This window comes from Labeo rohita, chromosome 2 (genome assembly GCF_022985175.1).
Source record: "Labeo rohita strain BAU-BD-2019 chromosome 2, IGBB_LRoh.1.0, whole genome shotgun sequence".
Taxonomy (NCBI): domain Eukaryota; kingdom Metazoa; phylum Chordata; class Actinopteri; order Cypriniformes; family Cyprinidae; genus Labeo; species Labeo rohita.
Window position 1 is genome coordinate 9,828,664 of NC_066870.1, and position 22,115 is coordinate 9,850,778.

The 22,115-nt window shown below is 34.6% G+C and overlaps 1 protein-coding gene across 2 annotated transcripts; it reads left to right on the forward strand.

Annotated features, from left to right (window-relative positions):
* Positions 1–978: 978 nt before the first annotated feature.
* gnb4a (guanine nucleotide binding protein (G protein), beta polypeptide 4a) lies at positions 979–22,036 on the forward strand. Of its 2 annotated transcripts, none has more exons than XM_051131211.1 (10): positions 979–1,122; positions 3,834–3,942; positions 6,381–6,419; positions 6,926–7,032; positions 7,494–7,557; positions 7,920–8,082; positions 9,439–9,505; positions 12,101–12,302; positions 12,447–12,663; positions 17,948–21,043. In XM_051131211.1, exons 2-10 carry the CDS (start codon positions 3,886–3,888, stop codon positions 18,052–18,054), a joined length of 1,023 nt encoding a protein of 340 aa, XP_050987168.1. In that variant the 5' UTR covers positions 979–1,122; positions 3,834–3,885; the 3' UTR covers positions 18,055–21,043. The 2 variants fall into 2 exon arrangements, with proteins under 2 accessions (XP_050987168.1, XP_050987158.1); XM_051131201.1 differs by lacking the exon at positions 979–1,122 and adding an exon at positions 2,009–2,185 and having other exon boundaries at positions 17,948–22,036.
* Positions 22,037–22,115: the final 79 nt, after the last annotated feature.

The window sequence follows — 22,115 nt, forward strand, 5'->3', positions numbered from 1 at the left end:
TGTTACCAGAGCACCCCCACAGGCACATACTGAACACTGCTTTCATTCTGTCTGAAGTAATGCGGTGGTACAAATGCATTATATTATATTATATTATATTATATTATATTATATTATATTATATTATGTTATACAAATAAAGACATAACCATGGATGGCCTCAAATACTGTAAGCATTAGATTTGATATGGGTTATCCAGTATTTTTCTTCTCCACAGGCTGAAATTTTAGACACCTTACATCAACAAGGCTCTGAAAATAAAGCTGTGTGGTTGAAAAGGAGAATGGCTTTAATTAGCTTATGGATTTCTTTAGGATTTTAGGGAACAGGGAGGATCTGAGGTGGATGACTTAGCAGGTTCATGTTTCATGACCTGTCATATCCTCAGATATATATAGTGACTCAAAATACTTCCTTTGTAATTGGAATCACGTTAGTTTTGTCAGTATCTTTGGATGGATATGTGTGTGGAAATTCTCAGCCCTTAATTTGACTTTTGACTGTCAGGGCTGATTTGACTTTTGTGATATTTGAGCAGTTGTCCAACTTATATCAAATGTGATACATAAATGCAAATAGGATATTCATCCAGTGGTGCAGGATGTGTAAAATCAAGCTAATTTGTCTGTCAATATAAACATAATTAACAGCTAGCGACTCTTGCACTTAAAATTAAAGTGTTGACAGTGCACTCCATGGACAAGCTTTCCATTTTAATAAATTATTGTCAAGCCTTTATTACCTAGTGATTCTACATTCAGGAATCATTCTTACTTTTTGTGTGTACGCCCAGATAATATGAACAAATGGTACATAATTAAATGCACAGGACAGCTCCTTATTGTTCTGTTGAACACATTCTCAAATGTGACACTGACCAAATGAACAGACAGTGACATCTACTGTCTCTTTAAGACCTCATCTTCCCACTTTCACTATTCAGCCTCCCCCATCCAGCCCCACCTTGTCACCACTAGCAGCTCTCAGTGTAGATGTGCTGGCTGTTAACTAAAGTCCCCACTGCTCATCCCGGTGGCAGTGCTCCCATCAGCACATACTCTACAGAGGGAGCCGAGTACTTCCACTGACCGACCTCTCACTGGTGGACTTCAACTTAGTAGGTAATACTAAATGTCACTTAATATTGGTATTGTAACTTAATTACTCTTTTATTTGAGTGCTCTAGACAGGGTTTATAGATCAGTAGGACTGAGAAGTAGTAATTGTGCAGTTTGCAAATTTGCATGGCATGCTGCATTCAGGTCACTACTGCCTAATGCATATTTGTATATTGACCATAAATATTATATGATAATTACATTTAAAGATAAAATTCCAAATAATTCTTTATTTACTAATTTATGTATTTAATTATGTATATATATATATATATTTTTTTTTAACAAATTGCCTATGAAATAGAAAGTCACTATGAGAAGTGCAAAATTGGCAAACACCCAATGTGCCATGTGGCTTTAAAATGTGGTGGGAATCTTCTGACATTATTCTGTGACAAAGTAGCCTACAAAAAAAAAAAAAAAAAAAAAAAAAATAATTCATTGTAAAACTAACAGATTAGCATTTTTTTTCTATAATTACTGAAAGTAGTATATTCTATATATCTTAACAAAATTATGTATTTACTTTATATTTTTTTCTATTCCCATGCCTATTCTCAAAGATTTTTTTTTCTCTAAATCTGCATATGTATTGTTACAAATGAAATGGCTGTGACACTGTATCCAAATGTATCAAACTTATTCAGTCATTTTTATAATTGAGGAAGCTGATAGCCAGAACCATTTCAAGCGCGGGTGACTCGAGTAGGCAGGCGTAGACAAATGTCAAACTATTTTGATTAAAACACATGGACTTTATAATAATGTGCTATATAAAGTAATAAAATACACAAAATACTCATATTTACACAGGTACACTGAATATCATTTGTTAAAAAAACATTAAAATATTTATCTCTCCCCCCTTTATCCAACTGTTGCCATGCTCTCAATATCAGTATGGGTGTGGTAATCGCTCTGTGAATTGCCTTGAAACTAGTAAATTTGGCGCCCGATGCCATGTTTTGGATATAAATAATACGAAATGAGAACGTTAATATTTTGAACAAAATAATCTGCTCACCCTTACAGGCGGTAGGAGGATTTTGTAGTGTTATTACATCAGGTAATGTGTCAATGTTTGTGTGGTGCTCTGGAGTAACTGACATGATACAGTCACCATTTGCTAGCCAGTGTGCTAACCAAAACTAACTAAATAATAATAAAACTCTGTGATTAACTTGACGGATGACAAAGCTGCAGGGAAATGTTCTTTTATACGTTTTGTCGCGTACATAGTATCTTATAGGGAGGTTTCTGTGTAGTGCAACATGTGGTATTGAATCTGTTGTCAAAACAGTTGGCTACCTTGAATTAATATGAAATGTATCGCGTAATGCTGATGTTAAGGTTGCATTTAATCGCATTAAATTAAGATGACTAACACGAATATGACAATTAACGGGAAACATTTTCGTCTCTGTGTGGATATTTTATTTACAACTGATTTTTTTTCGCTTTTATCGCGACTGGTTAAACAGGTCCTGAGTGCCACTGGTTAAATGAGGGATTAACACATCTGGATTAAGGAGGATTCATGAGATTATAAATATCCCGATGTACATATTCAATTTTGGATTAAAATGTCAATCCAGCTAGTTAAATAATATTTTTCCCACTTGAAAAGATTACCCATTATTTTAATCAACATGAGCTTTTTGTGTATGTTATTCCTAATATTATGTTGTCAGTCAATGTGTATAGTATCTGATTTTGGAAAGTTCTTTGCTTAAAATACACATTGATCATTGCTTGCTTTTCCTGTATTTTGGTTTAGTAGGGTTGGGACCAGCAGTCTTCCTGTTTTAGCAGCATTGCTTGCAGTCATGCTACTGTGCTTCCCTAAAAGAACTTAGTACTGAAACGTAGATTTTACAGAGGTCGAGATAAACCTGAATGATCTTTAGGGGTATTCCCATATTCTGTCGAACCACCAATGTGGCAAGTCACTGTGCATTTTATTTAATTACTCAGTATTTGCTTTAAGGCTGCAACAAGACAGAAAAGCTGTAGGTAAGGTTAATTGAATCATGGAAAACATATGAATTTTAAGTAATGAAGTCTGAATAGTCTTGATTTTTTTTTTTTAAAGCTATACTCCGCTTTAAAATACTTTGTTTGTGTGTGAAATCCTAATTACAATATTTCCAAAAGTTATTATGAAACATGTCCCTTTATTTTGCATTAGTATTGATATTATAGTTGCACTAACTCATAAATTTGCAGCCTTTGAGTGACTGTTGTGTTTTCATTGCTGCAGAGTAATAAACTGCATATAACCCCTTAATGTTTTAAACATTTTAATTGGTCTCTTTATTGTTAGTGTTAGATATATTTTGGGGAAATCAACTAGTAGGCATTGCCAAGTGTCAAGCAGTGCTGCTCCTCATTAAACAAAGGAGCACAGCGTGCCCAGCTCTCAGTTGGCAGTGCAGTAACTGTAGTGTTTGGTTCCTCTACTGAATGATATGATACAGCTCCTACTTCTATTCAGTCTAGTAAAAACATTGATGCTACTGGAGCACTTTGTGCTCTTCATAAACTGTATCCAAAAGGACTGTCTTTCTAGGTCTGTGGGACCTCTGACATGACATTCAGATATGAAAATTGTTTGCATGAGTGTCTTGAATTATTAATCCAGCATGAGTGCTCTGTTATAAGGCAGTCCTTTATTGGCTACTTAATGTGACTTGGTGCTTGTGTATGCGTTGCAGGGCTTTGTCAGTATTATCAAACCTGGGAAGGGAGTGAAACGCTTGGAGGACCATGAGTGAGCTGGAGCAGTTGCGGCAGGAGGCAGAGCAGCTGCGCAATCAGATCAGAGTAAGAACTGATGCCCTTTCTGGTCTCATTGAAGTCATGTCGGAATGATTGTATGTATGAGTTTATCACAAGAACACCACCACAAAGTCCTGATTACGAGTGGGAAACTCAGAATTTTCCTCAAGTCCTCACTTTGGGTCAGAGTCATGTCAGTGAGGAAAACATGGAAGATGCAATGTAATTTACAATAAAACTCTATAAGTTGCATTTTCAAAATACAATAGTATTGTACAATTTCAATAGAATATATTCAGATTACAAACTTTTTGAAATAAATTCTGTTGCAGGAACAAGATATATTTATTCTTTTAAATCTAGGCATGATCAAGTTGTGTTGTATTGGACATACTAGATTAACTGGATATTTATTGATTGGTGAAGAAGCACCACATAATCAATACTGTGGGACTCACTTGATCGTGAAGCATGTACTTTTGGTCTGCCCAATGTTTAAAGGCATGAGAGAGGTTTTTATCAGGACAAACTCTTAAAGACTTCTTTTATAAGATGGACCTAGAAAAAGGTACAGTTTCTTTCAAAAGTAAATTTAAAGAATGTTTTATAGAATTTTATGTACACTTTGCTTTATAATCACTTGTACAAATTTTTGTATTTTGTTTTGTGTACTATTGTATTGGGGTTTTATGTATAATCTTTGGTTGCCATGAAATAGCCTGTGAAGCTGATGTGACAAACTTAAATCAAGTCAAGTATATTCAGATTACAGCACCTTCATAACTGAAAAAAAAAACAGAAAAAACATACTGATGCACATTCACCAAAGTGACGTCGTAACTACGTACTTCTCAGGAGGACTTGAATGCGCCATGTCTTACTTATTTAATACATCTGATTCAGATCATCAGCTCATTAGCAAAGAGATCCGTGAGTGTTACAGATAAGAGAGAAATACAAAATGTGCAGAGCAGTGGGTTCTCAGGACTGGAGTTAACTGACTGAATTACTAATTACTGAGTGAGTAAAAGGAGTTGTGAGAAATGTGGAAATGACCTAGGAGCCATCATATTTGATTTGATTTGAATTCACACAATGTACCTATTGATACATACAGGTTGATTTCAAAAGTTAGGGTTCAGTAAGTTTTTTTTTTTTTTTTTTTTTTTTTTTTTCCCTTCATTTAGCAAGGATTCATTAAATCAGCAGTAAAGAATAGCAATATTGCAGGATATAGGAATAATTTCTTAAGGGTCGTGTGACACTGAAGACTGGAGTAATGGCTGCTGGATTTTCTTCTTTGGCATCAAAGAAATAAATTACATTTTAAAGTTAATTTAAGTTGTAAAAATATTTTACAAAATTACTGTGTTTTTGATTAAATAAATGCAACCTTGGCAAGTGTAAGAGACTTCTAAAAAAAACAAAAACAAACATTTGAACGGCATTGTATAGGGAAAGTGTAAGTAGTAGATCGATATATTGGCAATGCCGAATAAATTGGCTGATATTTGGCCATTTAGAGTTTATCTGAATTAGTCCAATAATGGTGCCCATTTGGCTTAGTAGTAGTTCCAAAAATCTTGAAACTTTTTTTTTTTTTTTTTTTTTTTTTGTTGTTGTTGCTGTGGTTTGTAATTAGTTTATTTGTTCTTATTTTATCATTGACTGTTTACTTGTCTTAAGTAAGGTTTTTTTTTTTTTTTTTTACTTAAGCTAGTATTAGTTTTTTGTGTAATATTGAAATTGATGATGAGCATTAGGAAATTTCAGTTTTTTAAATTTTGAAATCATAAATACCTTACTTAAAGGAAAAATAACTGTATTGTGATATATCATATATCATATATATATGATATCATATATCATGTCTTAAGTAGCATGGGTATATTTGTAGCAATAGCCAAAAATACATTGTATGAGTTAAAATTATAGATTGACAGTATAGATGCCAAAAATCATTAGGATGTTAAGTAATGATCATGTTCCATGAAGATATTTTGTAGATTTGCTACCATAAATATATCAACTTTTTTTTTCATTAGTAATATACATTGCTAAGAACTTCATTTGGACAACTTTAATGGTGGATTTCTCAATGTTGAGATTTGTTTTTGCACCTTCAAATTTTCAGATAGTTGTATCTCGGCCAAATATTGTCCTAACTAACCATGCCTTAATGTAAAGCTTATTTATTCAGCTTTCAGAGGATGTATAAATCTCAATTTCAAAAAAAAATTGTGGTACAGGGTCACATATAAGATTTTGATCATATCATCCACCCCTAGCAGCCTGTAATGGGTGTTTACCCACTGTATATAAGTTTTGTTTATTGGAATAGTTTTCAACTTTTTGTTTTTTTTTCACTTTTATTTGATACAAATTTCATTTGGACGTGAGTGCCAGAAAATAGAATACATGTTTTTCCTCCGTCCTGTTCAGTAGAATGACTGTCACCTGACATGCTACTGTTCCCATTGCAGGATGCCAGGAAAGCATGCAGCGACTCCAGCCTGTCCCAGGTAAGCAGTTCTGCCACCATCCCTGCTGGGTACCCCTCCTTGTAAGAGTGGCACTAGTGTAACCCATGTCTATAGGACATGTCTATGCTCACCTGTTCTCTGAGCTCAGCACAGACATGCAAATGGCTACTGACGTACATGCTGAACATGCTCTTAAGTGTACTGAAATATTAAACAACCTCTTACATGCCAGGTCCTCCATCAAAATTTAAACGTACAGCCCATGCCCTGGTGGTTTTGGTAATTTAAGATTTCATAGTTTCTGTTTGGATTATTTCTTTTTGTATTGGAAGATATGGCTTTTGTACATTTTAAAGCTGTTTAATTCTGCACTTCAGGCAGTGCTATGTTAATTTTAGATAATACTTATAATTTACTACAAATCAAATCAACTAATACAGCCTTTTTTCTGCACATGGGTGATCAGTAGCACACCTTGAATTAATGAAATGCCCCTTCCTCGCTTTGTAATGTCATTGTAAATTAAGATTCCTGTTTGTGTTTAGATTACAGCTGGTCTGGACTCAGTTGGAAGGATCCAGATGAGAACGAGGCGAACGCTCCGAGGCCATTTAGCCAAAATCTACGCCATGCACTGGGCTACTGATTCTAGGTCAGTTGACAGAGATAGATTAAGTGGGCTGGAGGATGGGCACTCTCAGAGGAACCCTGCACCTCTGTCAGTGTACACTCAATGAATAATACAGCAGGCCTCTCACAACTCAGGGGTGTTCTAGGATTATGTAGGCTGCCTCCTGCTCCAGCCTCACTTTCCCTCCCTTCTCTCTTTCCTCTGTCATTCACCCCTTCCCCACCTGTGCATTCATTCTGTTGCTTTAGGGAGGAGACACAATTGTTAGATGGGTAGAGTTTGTGTTCATAGTTGCTTGCAGTGTTTGTCATTAATTGTCAGCATTTGCCATGTGTTTTCATGTTATCATTGTCAGGCATCAGTCACATTGTCTGTGTGTTTTTAATATGTGATGTGTATTATAAACAGTGGCTTACTCTTGAACCCCCCACCCTTTTGTTTTTTTTTTGTTTTCATTTATTTATTTTTTTTTAAACATTAAGGTTACTAGTAAGTGCCTCACAAGATGGCAAACTCATCATTTGGGACAGCTACACCACAAACAAGGTTAGTACAGCCCAGCAAGTAAATATACATATAAAATAAACAGCTATTTTACAAAAATATAATAACTGTCACAAATGTAATGACTTTTTTAAGAATAATAAAGTATTAATAGTGAGTTAAAATTAAAATCAGTTAGCTTAAATTTTGTAGAAGGTAAAATGCAAATATAAATAATAAAAAGAAGTCTTCAAAATGAAAGTGGTATTGCATACTATATAGTGTAGTTGTAGCATACTACTTTTACTATTTTTACCATTTTGTTATACGGCAGAAATAATAGTATTAGTATGTGGTTTCTGAATTCAGCATCTATAACAAAATGGAAAAGCAAGTGCAACAGTTTTTGTTTGGTTTCTTTCCAGATTCATGCCATTCCTTTAAGGTCATCGTGGGTGATGACTTGTGCCTACGCTCCCTCAGGGAATTATGTAGCCTGCGGAGGCCTGGACAACATCTGCTCAATCTACAGCCTTAAAACACGTGAGGGCAATGTCAGAGTCACCAGAGAACTTCCTGGACACACAGGTAAACTGTCAACAGCAGGATTAGCATTAGTGATCGACTGATATAGATTTTTTTTTTTTTTATAACCAATACCAATACTAATTATTTGCATGATTATGTGCCAGATAACTGATATGCAGAACTGCTATTTATTTATGTTATAAAGTAAATAAATGACTGAGTGAAATAAGTCCATACTTTGTTTTCTTCTCCTTTTAGTCATCTTTAGAAAAAGTGTTAAATATTAGCAGTCTTTCATGTTAAATTTAATCTTCATATTACAAAAATGAAAACCAAGCATCAGCTGCAGCACTAATAAGCAAAATAAATGTAGAATGTCTAATGTTTTCACATGGAGAAAATAAATAAAGGACAGGAATGACAGGAGTCATATCAACTTTTTTATGAGATAATAATTCATTGGATAATGTTAATTCACTGAATAATAATAAAATTTTGGAATATAATGAACAAAACATCTTATTTTATTGTGTTTCTCAACTGGTATGTTATATCAGAATTACTAATGTTTTTGATATTCTAGTTTCTAGAATGCCTGCATAAAAAGCGCAGTTTATGTATGCATTTACACTGAATTACACTCAAACTGAGATAATAATTAATTTCCATAAAGCTGTATTTATTAAGATGTGTATTAGCCCAATAATGGTTATATAGTAATTTAGGGTGTTTTAAACAAGTGAATCTTGTTAGAAGTCACATGCGGTGGCCGTGTTGAAGCATTTTCTGAGCATCAACCTGTTTGAGGAAATGGCAAAATGAAAGCGAATTCACGAGACTAATGAGGAGTATATAGACCACAAGGAGAGAATTAAATTCAGCGCTTTTATTTCCAACATGTGCTCATTCATGGCTGTATTTCAGGCAAAGTTACATCTTTATTGGGACAGGACTTGATGGATTATCTTACATGACTCTGTGAGTTTGTCTCTATTTCTTAGAGTCAAGCTGCATAAACTAGCTACATATCAGGCATTTATGTAACATATCTAATATGTGCAATAATGGCTGTTAAGTGAAGTTACTAATTACAGCAAAGCAAGTAATTATGCTTTACCTGTGCAATCTGTTGCTGTCTCCTCTCCCCTCAGACACGCTGCGATAGCAATCCTGCACGCTATTTTCAAAACAGCCACAAGATGGTGGCGTTTATCTGTGAATCCAATGTTACAAAACCAATTTTTGATTATGGTAAAATGCTTGAATATTGGAAAAAATATTGGTAAATCGATATATATCGGTCGATCTCAAATTAGCATAATTTGTTTGCATATCTATCATGTAATGGGTTGAAGCTTCTGATATATATATATATATATATATATATATATATTTTATTTTTTTTTTTCTCATCAGGTTATTTGTCATGTTGTCGCTTTCTGGATGATAGTCAGATAGTCACCAGCTCTGGAGATACTACATGGTGAGTCCATCACAACTTTGAGTGACTAGATTATTTTCCATTTAACAACATTGGAAAAAAAAGTGAAAACAAAACAATTACAATGTTTTGGTACTGTTAAAATAGCTATTAGTAATTCAGAACCGATAGAACAGACTTAATGTTCTCGTGGAGAATGGCTGCTTTGAAAAAGCAAATTTGGAAGCGCACTGAGATGGGCTGTGATCTTGTTCAACTAACAGTCTCGGTACATTTTAACAACCCTGTACGAACACCTTTGCAATGGAATCACCATTGGCCAGTAATTAGTTTTTTTGTTAATGTATATATGAATGTATATATGTATGTATATATGTATATTAGGGACGTGACGAGATCTCGTGACGATATCCTTGCAAAACATTTTGCAGTGTTTACATTAGAGCTGCATGATTAATCCTTAAAAGATCGAGATCTTGATTCAAACACCCACACGATCTTATTCCTGAATGATAACGATTTAGCTATGTCTGTTAGGACTGTTTCACATCGCCAGTATCAGTGGAGCATGAAAAGCACGTTTTGTCGCTGCCCATGTTAATGAATCAGAGGGTCGGCCATCATTACGCTTACGATGTGAACCTGTCATTCACTCATATGGGCGACGACAAAACACGCTGCTAACGCTCCACTGACGCTTACGATGTGAAACAGGTGTTAAAGACATTGAAATCTGCATTCATACTGCTACTGATCCAGAAACAGCAACACAAACAGTCTTTTCAGCCACATTATAATCATCATTTTTGTGTTACAGACATTTAAATAACAGAAGTACTGGGATAAAAGTTCATAGTTTGGGTATAAACACTTATTGTAGCGATCAAAATGAAAGTATCTTAACACTTGTATGTATTGTAACGCTTATCCTCTTCTGCCAGGAGGTGGCGACGACTGCCTGTTTAAAAAAAAAAGTATGTCATTGAATCATTCATTCAGATTCCAACAGTAAAACAAGTCCTAATGAATTGAGACACTGACTCCTTCATTTATTTGTTTTTTAAATTTTGTTAAAAGGTTTTTAATTAGTCTGTAAAAATAATATCCCCTTTTTCAAATCGAGCCATTCTCAGATGCCTGTCCGTGTGCCGCCGCACCGACAGAGGCCACTCCCATAATAGTTGATTGACATGAGCGTCTTACCTCAGACCAGCTGTCACAGTCCAGTAACCTCCACTGTTTCGATGCCGGAGCAGGGATGTAAGTAAGATTGAGCGATTGAGGTGTTGTGTTGCTGGATGTAATAATGAACATAGTGGTCGTCATTTACTCCCGACATCTGAGCTGCTGAAGACACAGTGGGTTACGTTTGTTTGTGAAGGGATTGCGGCTCCCGATCTACATATATCCGTCTATGTTCACGCGAATCATTCGTGATCTAGCTTCACTTATAGCAGAAGTGAGTGTAACGTTTTTTTTTTTTATCTTTTTGATTGCCTTTTCTTATAACAACACTGCTTTTGGCATCAAAACAAACATTAAAAATGCTCTCTAATTGCTCTTGTGGTACTTTGATGTCATACGCTGGTCTGTGCAGTGCTTCAAGTAAACACCTACTGTGTTTTGTTAGGAGATGCACAACTGCTTCTAATATTTTTGTTTACACAATTTAGCAAAATCAGACAATATTGTGTCTAATATATACCACCACTGTTGGGGAAAGTTACTTTTAAAAGTAATGCATTAGAATTTTGTGTTACTCTCTGAAAAAGTAACTAATTACATTACTTGGTTAATTTTTATGGAAAGTAATGCGTTGCGTTACTTTTGCGTTACTTTTTAAATCTGGGCAGGGCTTGCTTCTTTGTTTTTAATATAAAACAATTCTAATGTAAAAGCCCTTTTACACCAAAAGTGAAATTAATTGACCTCAGGCTGAAAGAAAAGTACATTTATGCAGGAGCTCAGTCCTCAGCTATAAAAAAATGAAGCACAAATGTTAGTTTATCTAAAGTAATTTTTGCTTATTAGTATGGCTGAATTGCATCATCGAAGGTCAGCAGCAAAGACACTGGTTAATAAAATGGGATTAAATACATAAAGGATATTTGTTTTATTTAACATATTTAATTATTGCAGGGTTGCGTTATATTCTGAGTTTGCATTTCACTCTTTCTATTCTTTTTGCGGAATACTGAATCTATTTTTTTTGTGACTTTCAAAGCTACTACATAGTAACAACTTTCTACTTTGAGAACCTTGATAGAAATGTGGAGTGAAAAGTATGATATTTGTTTATTTAGGTATAGTAAAGTTGAAGTCTTAAAGTATTACTTAAGTACAGTAATAAAGTAAATGTAATTCATCATTGTCCACCTCTGAAGATATGGCAATATGAAGTACTGCAAGTTTTCTTAGGGTCTTTATCACTTTATGACAAACGAGACAACAAATGTTTATTTTCACATGGCTGTCACCTAGCACATCTTAAAGCTTACAGGCTTCCGTATTCCATTTGGCCACTATGATTTCTGAGATTTATAATGGTTCTTTTTTTCTCAAGTCTACCTCAAGTTTCAGTGGTCAGTTTGGTGATCTTGTACTAAATATGACCCCCACTCTTTTTCTCCTTTGCAGTGCTCTGTGGGACATTGAGACTGGTCAGCAGACCACCACGTTCACAGGGCACAGTGGAGATGTGATGAGCCTGTCCCTCAGCCCAGACTCTAGGACTTTTGTGTCAGGTGCCTGCGATGCGTCCTCCAAATTGTGGGACATCCGAGACGGAATGTGCAGACAGTCTTTCACCGGACATGTTTCTGATATAAATGCTGTCAATGTAAGTGTCCAAGAGAGAAGTCTTCAGCAGTGTCTGATACTGCTTTACGTCTTATTGAGCCTGTGCAATGCTTTCATAATACTTATTATTTGTTGTTAGCTTGTAAATGCTCATATCTGTTTTCATTTGTGTTTATTTCTTCAGTTCTTCCCAAATGGTAATGCGTTCACCACAGGCTCGGATGATGCCACTTGCCGTTTGTTTGACCTTCGTGCAGACCAGGAACTGATGATGTATTCACATGACAACATTATCTGCGGCATCACCTCTGTGGCCTTCTCTAAGAGTGGTCGCCTACTGCTCGCTGGCTACGATGACTTCAACTGCAACGTGTGGGATACTCTGAAAGGAGAGCGTGCAGGTCAGAACTTTACACGACCCATTTGGCCAAACATAAAAAAAAAAACTCAAGCAAGCACCTATAACAGCATTAATTGAGCAACAGGACAACACAGCGCAGATCACAACCTGGGCAAGCCATTTGAATTACACTAGCCACGTTTACTAGGGGTGTAACTGTTCTCTGTAAAAAATCAAACTGTACCGTTCTCCACACACGGTTCGGCACGCACTAGGAGCGCAGTTTGACTTTTTTGCGTGCGCTCATCCAAAGCGTGCTAACCCACGTCGCAAATATGAAGCTCTCTTTAAAGCATTGTGTTTTTAATGGACAAATTTACACACAAATTATGTCAAAATGCCCATCTTTGTAAGTATCCTAGCAGACATAGCCGGCTGAATGTACCGTATCAGTTCACTGGATCAGTGCATTCTCTTAAAGTGACAACACTTTCTTAGTATTAATCAAACAGTAACAAGTAAATAACTCACTGCTCTTGATTGAATAGCTTTTGTAACTGTAATAAAGATTAATCTTTTATTTATACAGTCAAATATGTATAAATCTATACTTAAAAACTAATGTTAGACTACCTAAAAAAAAAAAAAAAAAACCTGAAAAGCACTGTTTATTTTATTTGTATCCTTACTCTATTGTATTAATTTGTACTGTTGCTTGCAGTTAGATTATTTGATCTTATATTTTTTATTTCATTTGACAGTATAGTTGTTTCCCTACACATAGCACATACTGAACTGTACTGAAGCCATCTCTAAAACTGTGATACAAACCGTGCCGTAAGTTAAACCATTACACCACGTTTACATTATAGCCCGACCAAAATGAGTTTTTGGCGCCCGATGCCGATACTAATATTAGGAAGTAAAAAAAAAAAAAAAAAAAAAAAGAAAAATCTGATATTGATATATAGGTCAATATTCTTAATGCACTATTGCACTTAATGTACTAATATTAAAGTACAGTACCAGTCAAAAGTTTGTACACACTTCCCATTCGTGTGTCCAAACTTTTGACTGGTACTGTATATAGAACACAGTATATACATAAACGGAATATATATGTTTATGTATATGTATATGTGAAGAGTTCAGATGCAAAACCAGCTAAAAGATAATGATACTAAGTGAATGCTCCTGACACATAGTATACATCCATCAAATACTTTTACTTCAAACTCGCTAAATTCCAGCCTCAGCCCAATCAGAAGTACCAGTAATTACATAGAAACCTATACAGTATAAGTAGCCAGAAAAAAATGCTATTTTTATTTATTTTTTTTATTTCTTCAGTCATAAAGAAATTGTTTTCTTAGGAAAAGGACTTCTATGGTGCTCCTGAGTTTGAACTTCCAAAATGCAGTTTAAGTGCATCTTCAAAGGGCTCTGAATGATCCCAGCTGAGGAATAGGGGAATAGTATTATCTAGCAAAACAACTGGTTATTTTCTAAAAAAGAAAAATGTACACTTTATATACTTTTTAACCTCAGATGCTTGTCTTTTCTAAGTCTGCATGATGTTGAAATGATCATATTTTCTCCTCCAACTTCAAAATCGCCCTACATCGCTGTTTAACCTTTTCTTGTAAAGGGCGTTTGACTTCCTTTGCATTTTCACTTTGTAAACACAGAGTCTGTACTTCTGCAGCAATTTAGGATGATTTTGAAGTGGAGGAAAAAATGAGATGGGAGTATTTCAACATACCCTAACTGTCTTGAACCGGAAAAAACAGAGTTCACGCTGAGCTAGACAAGACCAGCATTTGAGGTTAACAGAGATGGCAAAAGTACACACATCCTTTACTCAAGTAGAAGTACAGATACTCATGTTTAAAAATACTCTGGTAAAAGTAGAAGTACTGACTACTAACTGTTTTTTTTATTTTATTTTTTTTCTTCTTTCTTCTCTCCCCCTACTTGAGTTAAAGCAAAGAAGTATGGGCTCAGACATGTACTTAATCAAAAAGTACCCATTACTTCTACCTGTTTTAGTGTCACGCTGGTAACTGGTCCTCACATCATATTGACACATAACAAATTCTGAAACCATGGACTACCATATATATATATATATATATATATATATATATATATATATATATATATATTTTTTTTTTTATTTATTATTATTATTATTATTATTATTATTATTATTATTATTATTTTTTTTTTTTTTTGTATGGCCACCACATTTAAATATTTGTTTAAAACCTTAGGCTGGGGCTGTGCAGAATAAGAAAAGCTCTCTCTTCAACTGCACCTTCACTTATTTTTTCCTTTTCAGTCTCTTCATTTTCCATGATATCTCTCTGCATCTCACTTTGTGGGGTTTTTTTTATTTTTTTTTATTAATTTTCTTGTACCTGTCACAGCAGACTTGTCTCCACCTTGTTGCAAAACAACCACCTCATTATATTCTATTTGCAGTAACAATTTTAAGTTCAATTTAATGTATCACATTATGACCAGGTGTTGTTGTTTTATCTTAGTTTTCTGTTACCAAAATTAACCATGGTTTATTACAGTATAAGTATAGTAACCTTGCTTTTTGATTAACCGATCCATGATTTATTAGAGATTTGTTATCGAATGGTGATCCACCAAATTCAAAAGAAGTAGAAAGTACAGATATTTGTGTAAAAATGTAAGGAGTAAAAGTAAAAAGTAGTGAGAAAGTAGTGAGGAAAAATAAATAATGAAGTAAAGTATTGTTACAAGAAAAATCTACTTAAGTACAGTAACAGAGTATTTGTACTTTGTTACTTCCTATCTCTGGAGGTTAAGAAGTATGTAAATTGTATTTTTTTTTTTTTAATATTGATTTGATTGATTTGATTGATTGATTGATTTGATTGATTTGATTTGATTTGATTTGATTTGATTTATTTATTTATTTATTTATTTATTTATTTTAGAAAATAACCGATTGCTAGATAAGACTCTTATTCCTCAGCTGTGATCGTTTAGCTGCATTTAAACTGCATTTTAGATGTTCAAACTCAGGGGCATCGTAGAAGTCCATTATATGGAGAGGAATCCTGAAATATTTTCCTCAAAAAAAATTTCTTTGCGACTGAAGAAAGAAAGACATTAACATCTTGTATGACAAGGGGGTGAGTACATCATCTGTAATTCCCAGACACTAGTCCGTATCGCAATTTGATTTAAGTTTTCTGACCTGTTTTTTATATACTCATCAAAAATATGACAAATTCTGTGAAATTCCGCGTTAAACAGTCAGTTCCGTTTTTATGATAAGATTCAGGCGATTCGTCCACATTTACTGCACTGTGGAAATTATAGGGCCCTACTAATGTAGCAAACAAGTGTAATAAGGTCATTGTGAGAGTAAAAGATGGGAACATTGTTTGTTTACTTTTATAGCATTGTATTGTATATTTTATAGCTAGGTGACAAGGTAGCATTAAATCGCCATTCAACAGACTTAAGCCACCACTGCACTGCCGTCTATTGGACTGCAGAGAAATACTAACTCATCAATCTTCTATGTTACTGACTGTATTGACAAACTATGCACGGAGTGTTCTTTAGAACTTCCGCATAATAAGCCAGCTCGTAAATGTCTGGTGAAGCTCATTTTATATGTGCTATATATAGGTAGAGACTCTTGAGACTCTCAGAGAAAACTCTCCTACCTCATTTTTATTAGAAACCAATAAAAATAAATAATTGCAACACCGTAAATTATAGTAGAAGCATGAACATTGTTTAATGCTATTTAATAACATAGAATTTTTTATGCCAAGCCTGGTAATCCCAGGAGAGTACATAGACACCTAAATGTACATTTAAATGTTGACAGCTAAGCACTCTAACTGTTTAAGCTAACGTTAGCTGGCTAGCGATGATATCTCTTCAATGACATGGTAATGGTATTCTTGATGATTATTAACTTGCCTTAATAGTCATAAACATATTATTTGAATCTTATCTTTTAAAGCCTTTATTTTTCAACTCTACAACTGTGCAGTAAAATTCACTTTAAAGATTCACCATTATTCATTAAGACGACATGGAAAAAAAAAAAAGTCTTTTCATGGAAAACAAAGATTTCAAAGATAAAAATTACATGAAATTACCTCTAAAACCAGGAGATGGCAGCAGAGGATCACTCATTGACTGCAGCCGCCATTTCAACTACCTAGTGTTTTTCACATCTTGCTTTTGGATTTATTGTAAAACCGTAAATTTTAATACTTTTACAGCACTGAAGTATATAGTATAACAAGTGCAGAAAGTCAATTAATTAAATAAATACATAAATAAATAAATAAGCCCATACACCAACGGCCTATAATGGTGAATTATTTAAATACGTATACAGTTAACTAAAAAAAAAGTTAAATATTAATGGTATAACAATTAAATAATGCATTCAATATGAATCAGTATACATTTAAAATATTTTTTATTTTTATAAGTTCCATCTTTAAATGTAAAAGCTACTATTAATTTTTAATTATTGCCTATATTCAGCTAACACAAACTTATTACTGCTGTAGTTTTGTTACTCTAAATTTAGTCTGAATTACTTAATGCACAGCTGTTTTTCTGGTATCGCCTTGTCAGATGTTTAATTCCCGTTTCACTGTCAATCATAGCAATGACTCACTGCCTATTTAGCGGATTTACTCACATAAATTTTTACACTCGCGTTTGTCATTCTTGAAACGGTATACGTGGACGTTTGGTCCTCTTGGACAAACAAAACTTTTCTTCAAATTGTGAATGGATTATGCAGAGCAAAGGGCGCTCCTCTTACGGCACGGTACAGTTGACTGGAAATGTCTGAGCTGACTTATTACCTAAAACAAGGAAGTAATCGTGCATATAGTTTTTGTATCAGTTTGTTGGGCAAACTCAAAGGTTACACAATTAGTTTAATACACCAAACACATTGTAAATACCCCTTAAAATGGAAGTAAGTTCACTAATGTTAGAAAACTACTGTAAAAAAAAAAAAAAAGAACTGTGAATAATAAATAGTTATGTCATAAGTCCCCATGCAAAAACAAATTATTCAAGTGCATTATAAGTCATGATAACAAAAAATCACAATAAATCTTATTCTTTCAGACAAGTCTTTATATAGTGGAATACAGTAATGTACAGTTTAGTAAATCTTAACTTATGTAACTACGGAAGACCGTTTTTTCCCCACAAACCCTGAACATGTATGTGATGCACATAGACAACCACCCATAGTCATGTGCTGTAAGATTTGTATGATACTTATCTCTGCTACTTTGTTACTCTTGTGTTTGAAGGTGTTCTAGCTGGGCATGACAACAGGGTCAGCTGTTTGGGGGTAACCAGTGACGGCATGGCTGTAGCCACCGGTTCTTGGGACAGCTTCCTTAGGATATGGAACTGACCTTACTTGGTTGGACTTCGGGAGCCACTCTTTCTGATCACACAATCACACTGTAGTGCACCTCTGCCACACAGGACCCTTCCTTCTCCATGTCCTCCTTATAGATGACCTGGTTTTCTTCATCTTCTCTCTTTCTTAGACTGCATTATCCCACCATCCTACAGTCAGTCAAAGAGGTGAGGACAAACAGTGAAGAGCCTCCACTGGCTCTCTGTCTTTCAGGCTTCACATCTGACTTGAGGTGGGGGACAGACTGTGTTGTGTACAGTATATCTGCCATTCTTTGTGCTTGTACGTATAACATATGCACTTCTGACAGTGTTTGGATGTTCTGGTGTGTGGATACTTGTGATGGGTGTCTTGACTGTCCCTGTTTTCTTTTCATGCATATTTTTTTTCCTTTGTCCCCAATCACAGTGCTATTTGCCAGACACAGTGGCCATTGTAATGAACTAAGGGATTAGGCTGTCACAGTATTGTAGGCCATCAGTGTTTAACTGTTGACCTTAATTTAGTCTGCATCAGGTCACGTCAGTGTTGGGTCTATTGTCAAATGGTTCAGGCTCAGCTTGGTAGTGTGTAGTTGTGAGAGAAACACTGATGCCACTGAGCTTGTGTTGGCCATCCTCTAAAATTGACAGTACTTTTTGGCATGTTTCAGTGCATTAGATTGTAGACTGCACAGAGGAATTAGCATCAGCCTGTCTGTCCATCTGTCTTTACTATGACTAGATATACTATCTGAGATTTGTTGCTTTCTATATTGATTCGGCTGGATATATGCGATACATTTAAAGGGATAGTTCACCCGCAAGTGTAATTTGTTGTCGTTTACTCGCCCTCATGTTGTTTCAGACCTGTATGACTTTGTTTTTTCAGTTAAAATCAGAAGAGTAATTCTAAAGAAGACTGCTGTTTTTTGTTTTCCAATAAATCACAAAAAATCAGTACTGATGCATTTATGCTCAATAGATAAAAAAAAAGAAGCTTAAAACCTATATGAAAGTATTCCAGATGACTTGTCCTCTACATTCTAAGTCGTCTGAGGACGTACAAAAGAGTGAAACACAGACTGAAATTTAAGTTGCCAGTTTAACCACTGCATCAAGATTGAGTGGGCAGAATAAAGTTGTGAACTAAATCAGAACAAACCAATTCATTAACACTCCAAGGAGACCTTTTGCATATGTCACAGTTATCAATGATCAATGACTGTTTTTCACAAATGCTCTTGTATGTCTTCATAAGATAAGGATTGTAAATATATATGGGCCACTTTCATGGTGCTTTTACATGTGTGGAAGCACAAAAAAAAATGGGTTTGGAATAACTTTGGGGTGAGTAAGTGATGACATTTCAAGCGGAACTGCTTCTGGAAAGTTTAAGGATAAGTCTTCTGTTTTAATCCAAACACCAAGCATGGCCTTGATGCTCTGTGAGACTTAGCCATTGGTGAGCAGGCTGTAAGTACAACCTAATACCTAACAAGAGGCCTTGGTCGCTGCCACTCAGACATTGTCTGCCTTTCTACACACACTATGAACACCTGCCCTTCTGAGATGAAGACTTAGCTAGGACTGTATGCTTTTGCACTAGAAAATAGTAATGTGAGACAGCACACACTGGTATTTCTGCACGTATTTGAATTAATGTGCTTCAGCTCTATGACAAAAAAAGCTGGAAAAACTGTCATGGACCACAAGCTACACTGTGCGTATTTAGTCACAAATGTGAGTATTGAAGCTTTCTGTAAAACAACAACAAAAAAGCAAGCCTTAAAATTAAGTCATATGTCACTTGAACCATCAATAATCACCTTAATTTTGTGCCAATCAGTATGAATAAACATACAGACTGGCTTTGTGAGCATGTAAAAAATCTGTACAAAGGATATGCTTTTCACTGTGATTTAGTTTTTAGGCATTTTTTTTCCAGATAAGTTTCTGACATATTAAGGATACTTGCAAAATTAATCATCCATTTACAATACCAGATTGCATTCAGTATTGTTTTGTGTTTCCATTTTAGGTGTTTAATTTATGACATTACTGTTCATCAGGTAAACTTGTTTCAATAGTTCATTTGAATCATGCAATTACTTCTGATATGAAAGGATATCCAACAAATGTGGAAGTTATGATCCTCTTGTTTTGAGTGTGTACAGCATTTAGGCAGTTAAGGTAGTTAAGGTACATGAAGAAATTTGCATAGTGCGATAAAGGCAAAAAGTGTTCTAACCTGAATAAATTTAGTAAAACCAACATAATTCATATGACATCCAAGTATCCTCAAAATATAGCCTTATAGTCCTTTAATTGACTTGAAAGAATGTTCCAGTCTCAATATAAGTTCAAAACCCATCTTAATCGACAATGTAACATACGCACTTGCAATTAAAGTAAATGGTGTACAGCGTATGTGCACATGTAAATTTAGCAGTTATATTTGTATTATTTGGGTTGTGTAATTTATCATTACCAACATTAATGCCATTTAATGTTTATTGCAGTGGTTTATTTAATGATGTGTGTGTATTAAGACGATTGAGCTTAACTCGTATTGAATCTGGAACACTCATTTCAGGAACGTTTATTACATTTTAAGTTCAACCTGAACTTCTCAGTTAGTCCATAAAGAACATGAACATGACCATAAGGAGCAAGCAACATAATATCCTATGGATATTTCAGCTAGCTTACTGAGCCTTATCCTATGGATAAGATCAAACACTGTGCTAGCAATACCACAATCCACTGACTCTGAAGAAAACAGTTTGCTACCTTAACAGTTTACAAAAACCTTAATGGTGTGAAAACTCATGCATGGCCTTTATTAAGTTACAACTTGAGAACTGAATCAGTGTGCTAGTAGTTACCAACTGTGAAAACGATTGTAAATCTGTAGTGTTAGAACTATCATATTAAATGATGCAGCTTCTGCTATTATCCAGATCTTTTCAATCACTTTTTTTTTTTTTTTTTTTTTTTTTTTTATTTGCAGCAGGCACTCGGCATGTAACTTATGACATGAGCTCTGAATATTTTAATTTTTTTAAAAAAGGTTTCCTTCGCAGCATTTGTTTTCCACACATGCTGGCCTTCCTGTTAGTGAGTGAGAGCTTAATTTTTCTGAATCTGAACTAAACCTTGGTTGTTTTTATTTAGGTGGTTATGCTGACAAGCTTTGAAATTACTGCACTAAAAACAGCAGCAGTTCATGTCAAAAAATTGATCACAATACTACAACTCTAAAAATGAAAGTGAATCAGATGTATTGCAGTTTTGGCTGTAGCATGATCACAGATTCAGTTAGATTCAATATACCACCTTAAAGTGTTGTGTGTTAGCTTTGTTTTGCTAAAATTTAGGCACAGCAGGACTTTGTTTTTAAAAATACAGGACACTGATAACCAAGTGCAATCTTTTAAGCATATTAACAACAGACTGTCACAACTCTCAAACAAACTGTGGTTTACCAAAAAGCAAGTGCGTGATTCATAGTGGTTTTGATGTATTTTGTATAGCAATAGATCTACTCCCGTATGGATATTCTGTTTGTGGTGCAAAAAACAAAATACTCCTTACTGATATAATGGACAAAAATATCTGGATGGTCCTGCATAGACTGTAACTATTTGATCAAAACCCAGATGATTTTGTTTTTAATTCACTTATTCAGTAAAACAGGTTCTGCGAAAAAAATTTTTTATTTATTTATTTTTTTTTTTTTGTCCCTCACTGGTGTATATAATGGACAAAACAAGCAGACATAACTGCCTCTTTCTAATTCTAACACACATTCCTCTTAATTCATTTAAATGCTTTATTGAAAACAGATTTGTATTATTTGCATTATGTTGGTTCAGAAAACAATGATCTCTTGCTGTGGGATTTTATTTAACAGAATTTATTTGTATTCGTACAGTGGCAGTGTCACATGTTACTATTTGTTGTCATAACCAATAAAGGCTTTTCATCAAGGAGATTGTCTACACATTATTAATTCGCTACAATTAGGTGTTTGCCAGTGAGAATTTTTTTTTTTTGGTTTTCTGAGGCTGT

Bases quoted from the DNA above. Each gene is read 5' to 3' on its own strand.
- gnb4a (XM_051131211.1), top strand. From the start codon at position 3,886: ATGAGTGAGCTGGAGCAGTTGCGGCAGGAGGCAGAGCAGCTGCGCAAT. The intron at 3,943-6,380 runs GTAAGAACTGAT...TTCCCATTGCAG, and splicing joins AGCTGCGCAATCAGATCAGA to GATGCCAGGAAAGCATGCAG. The intron at 6,420-6,925 runs GTAAGCAGTTCT...GTTTGTGTTTAG, and splicing joins GCGACTCCAGCCTGTCCCAG to ATTACAGCTGGTCTGGACTC.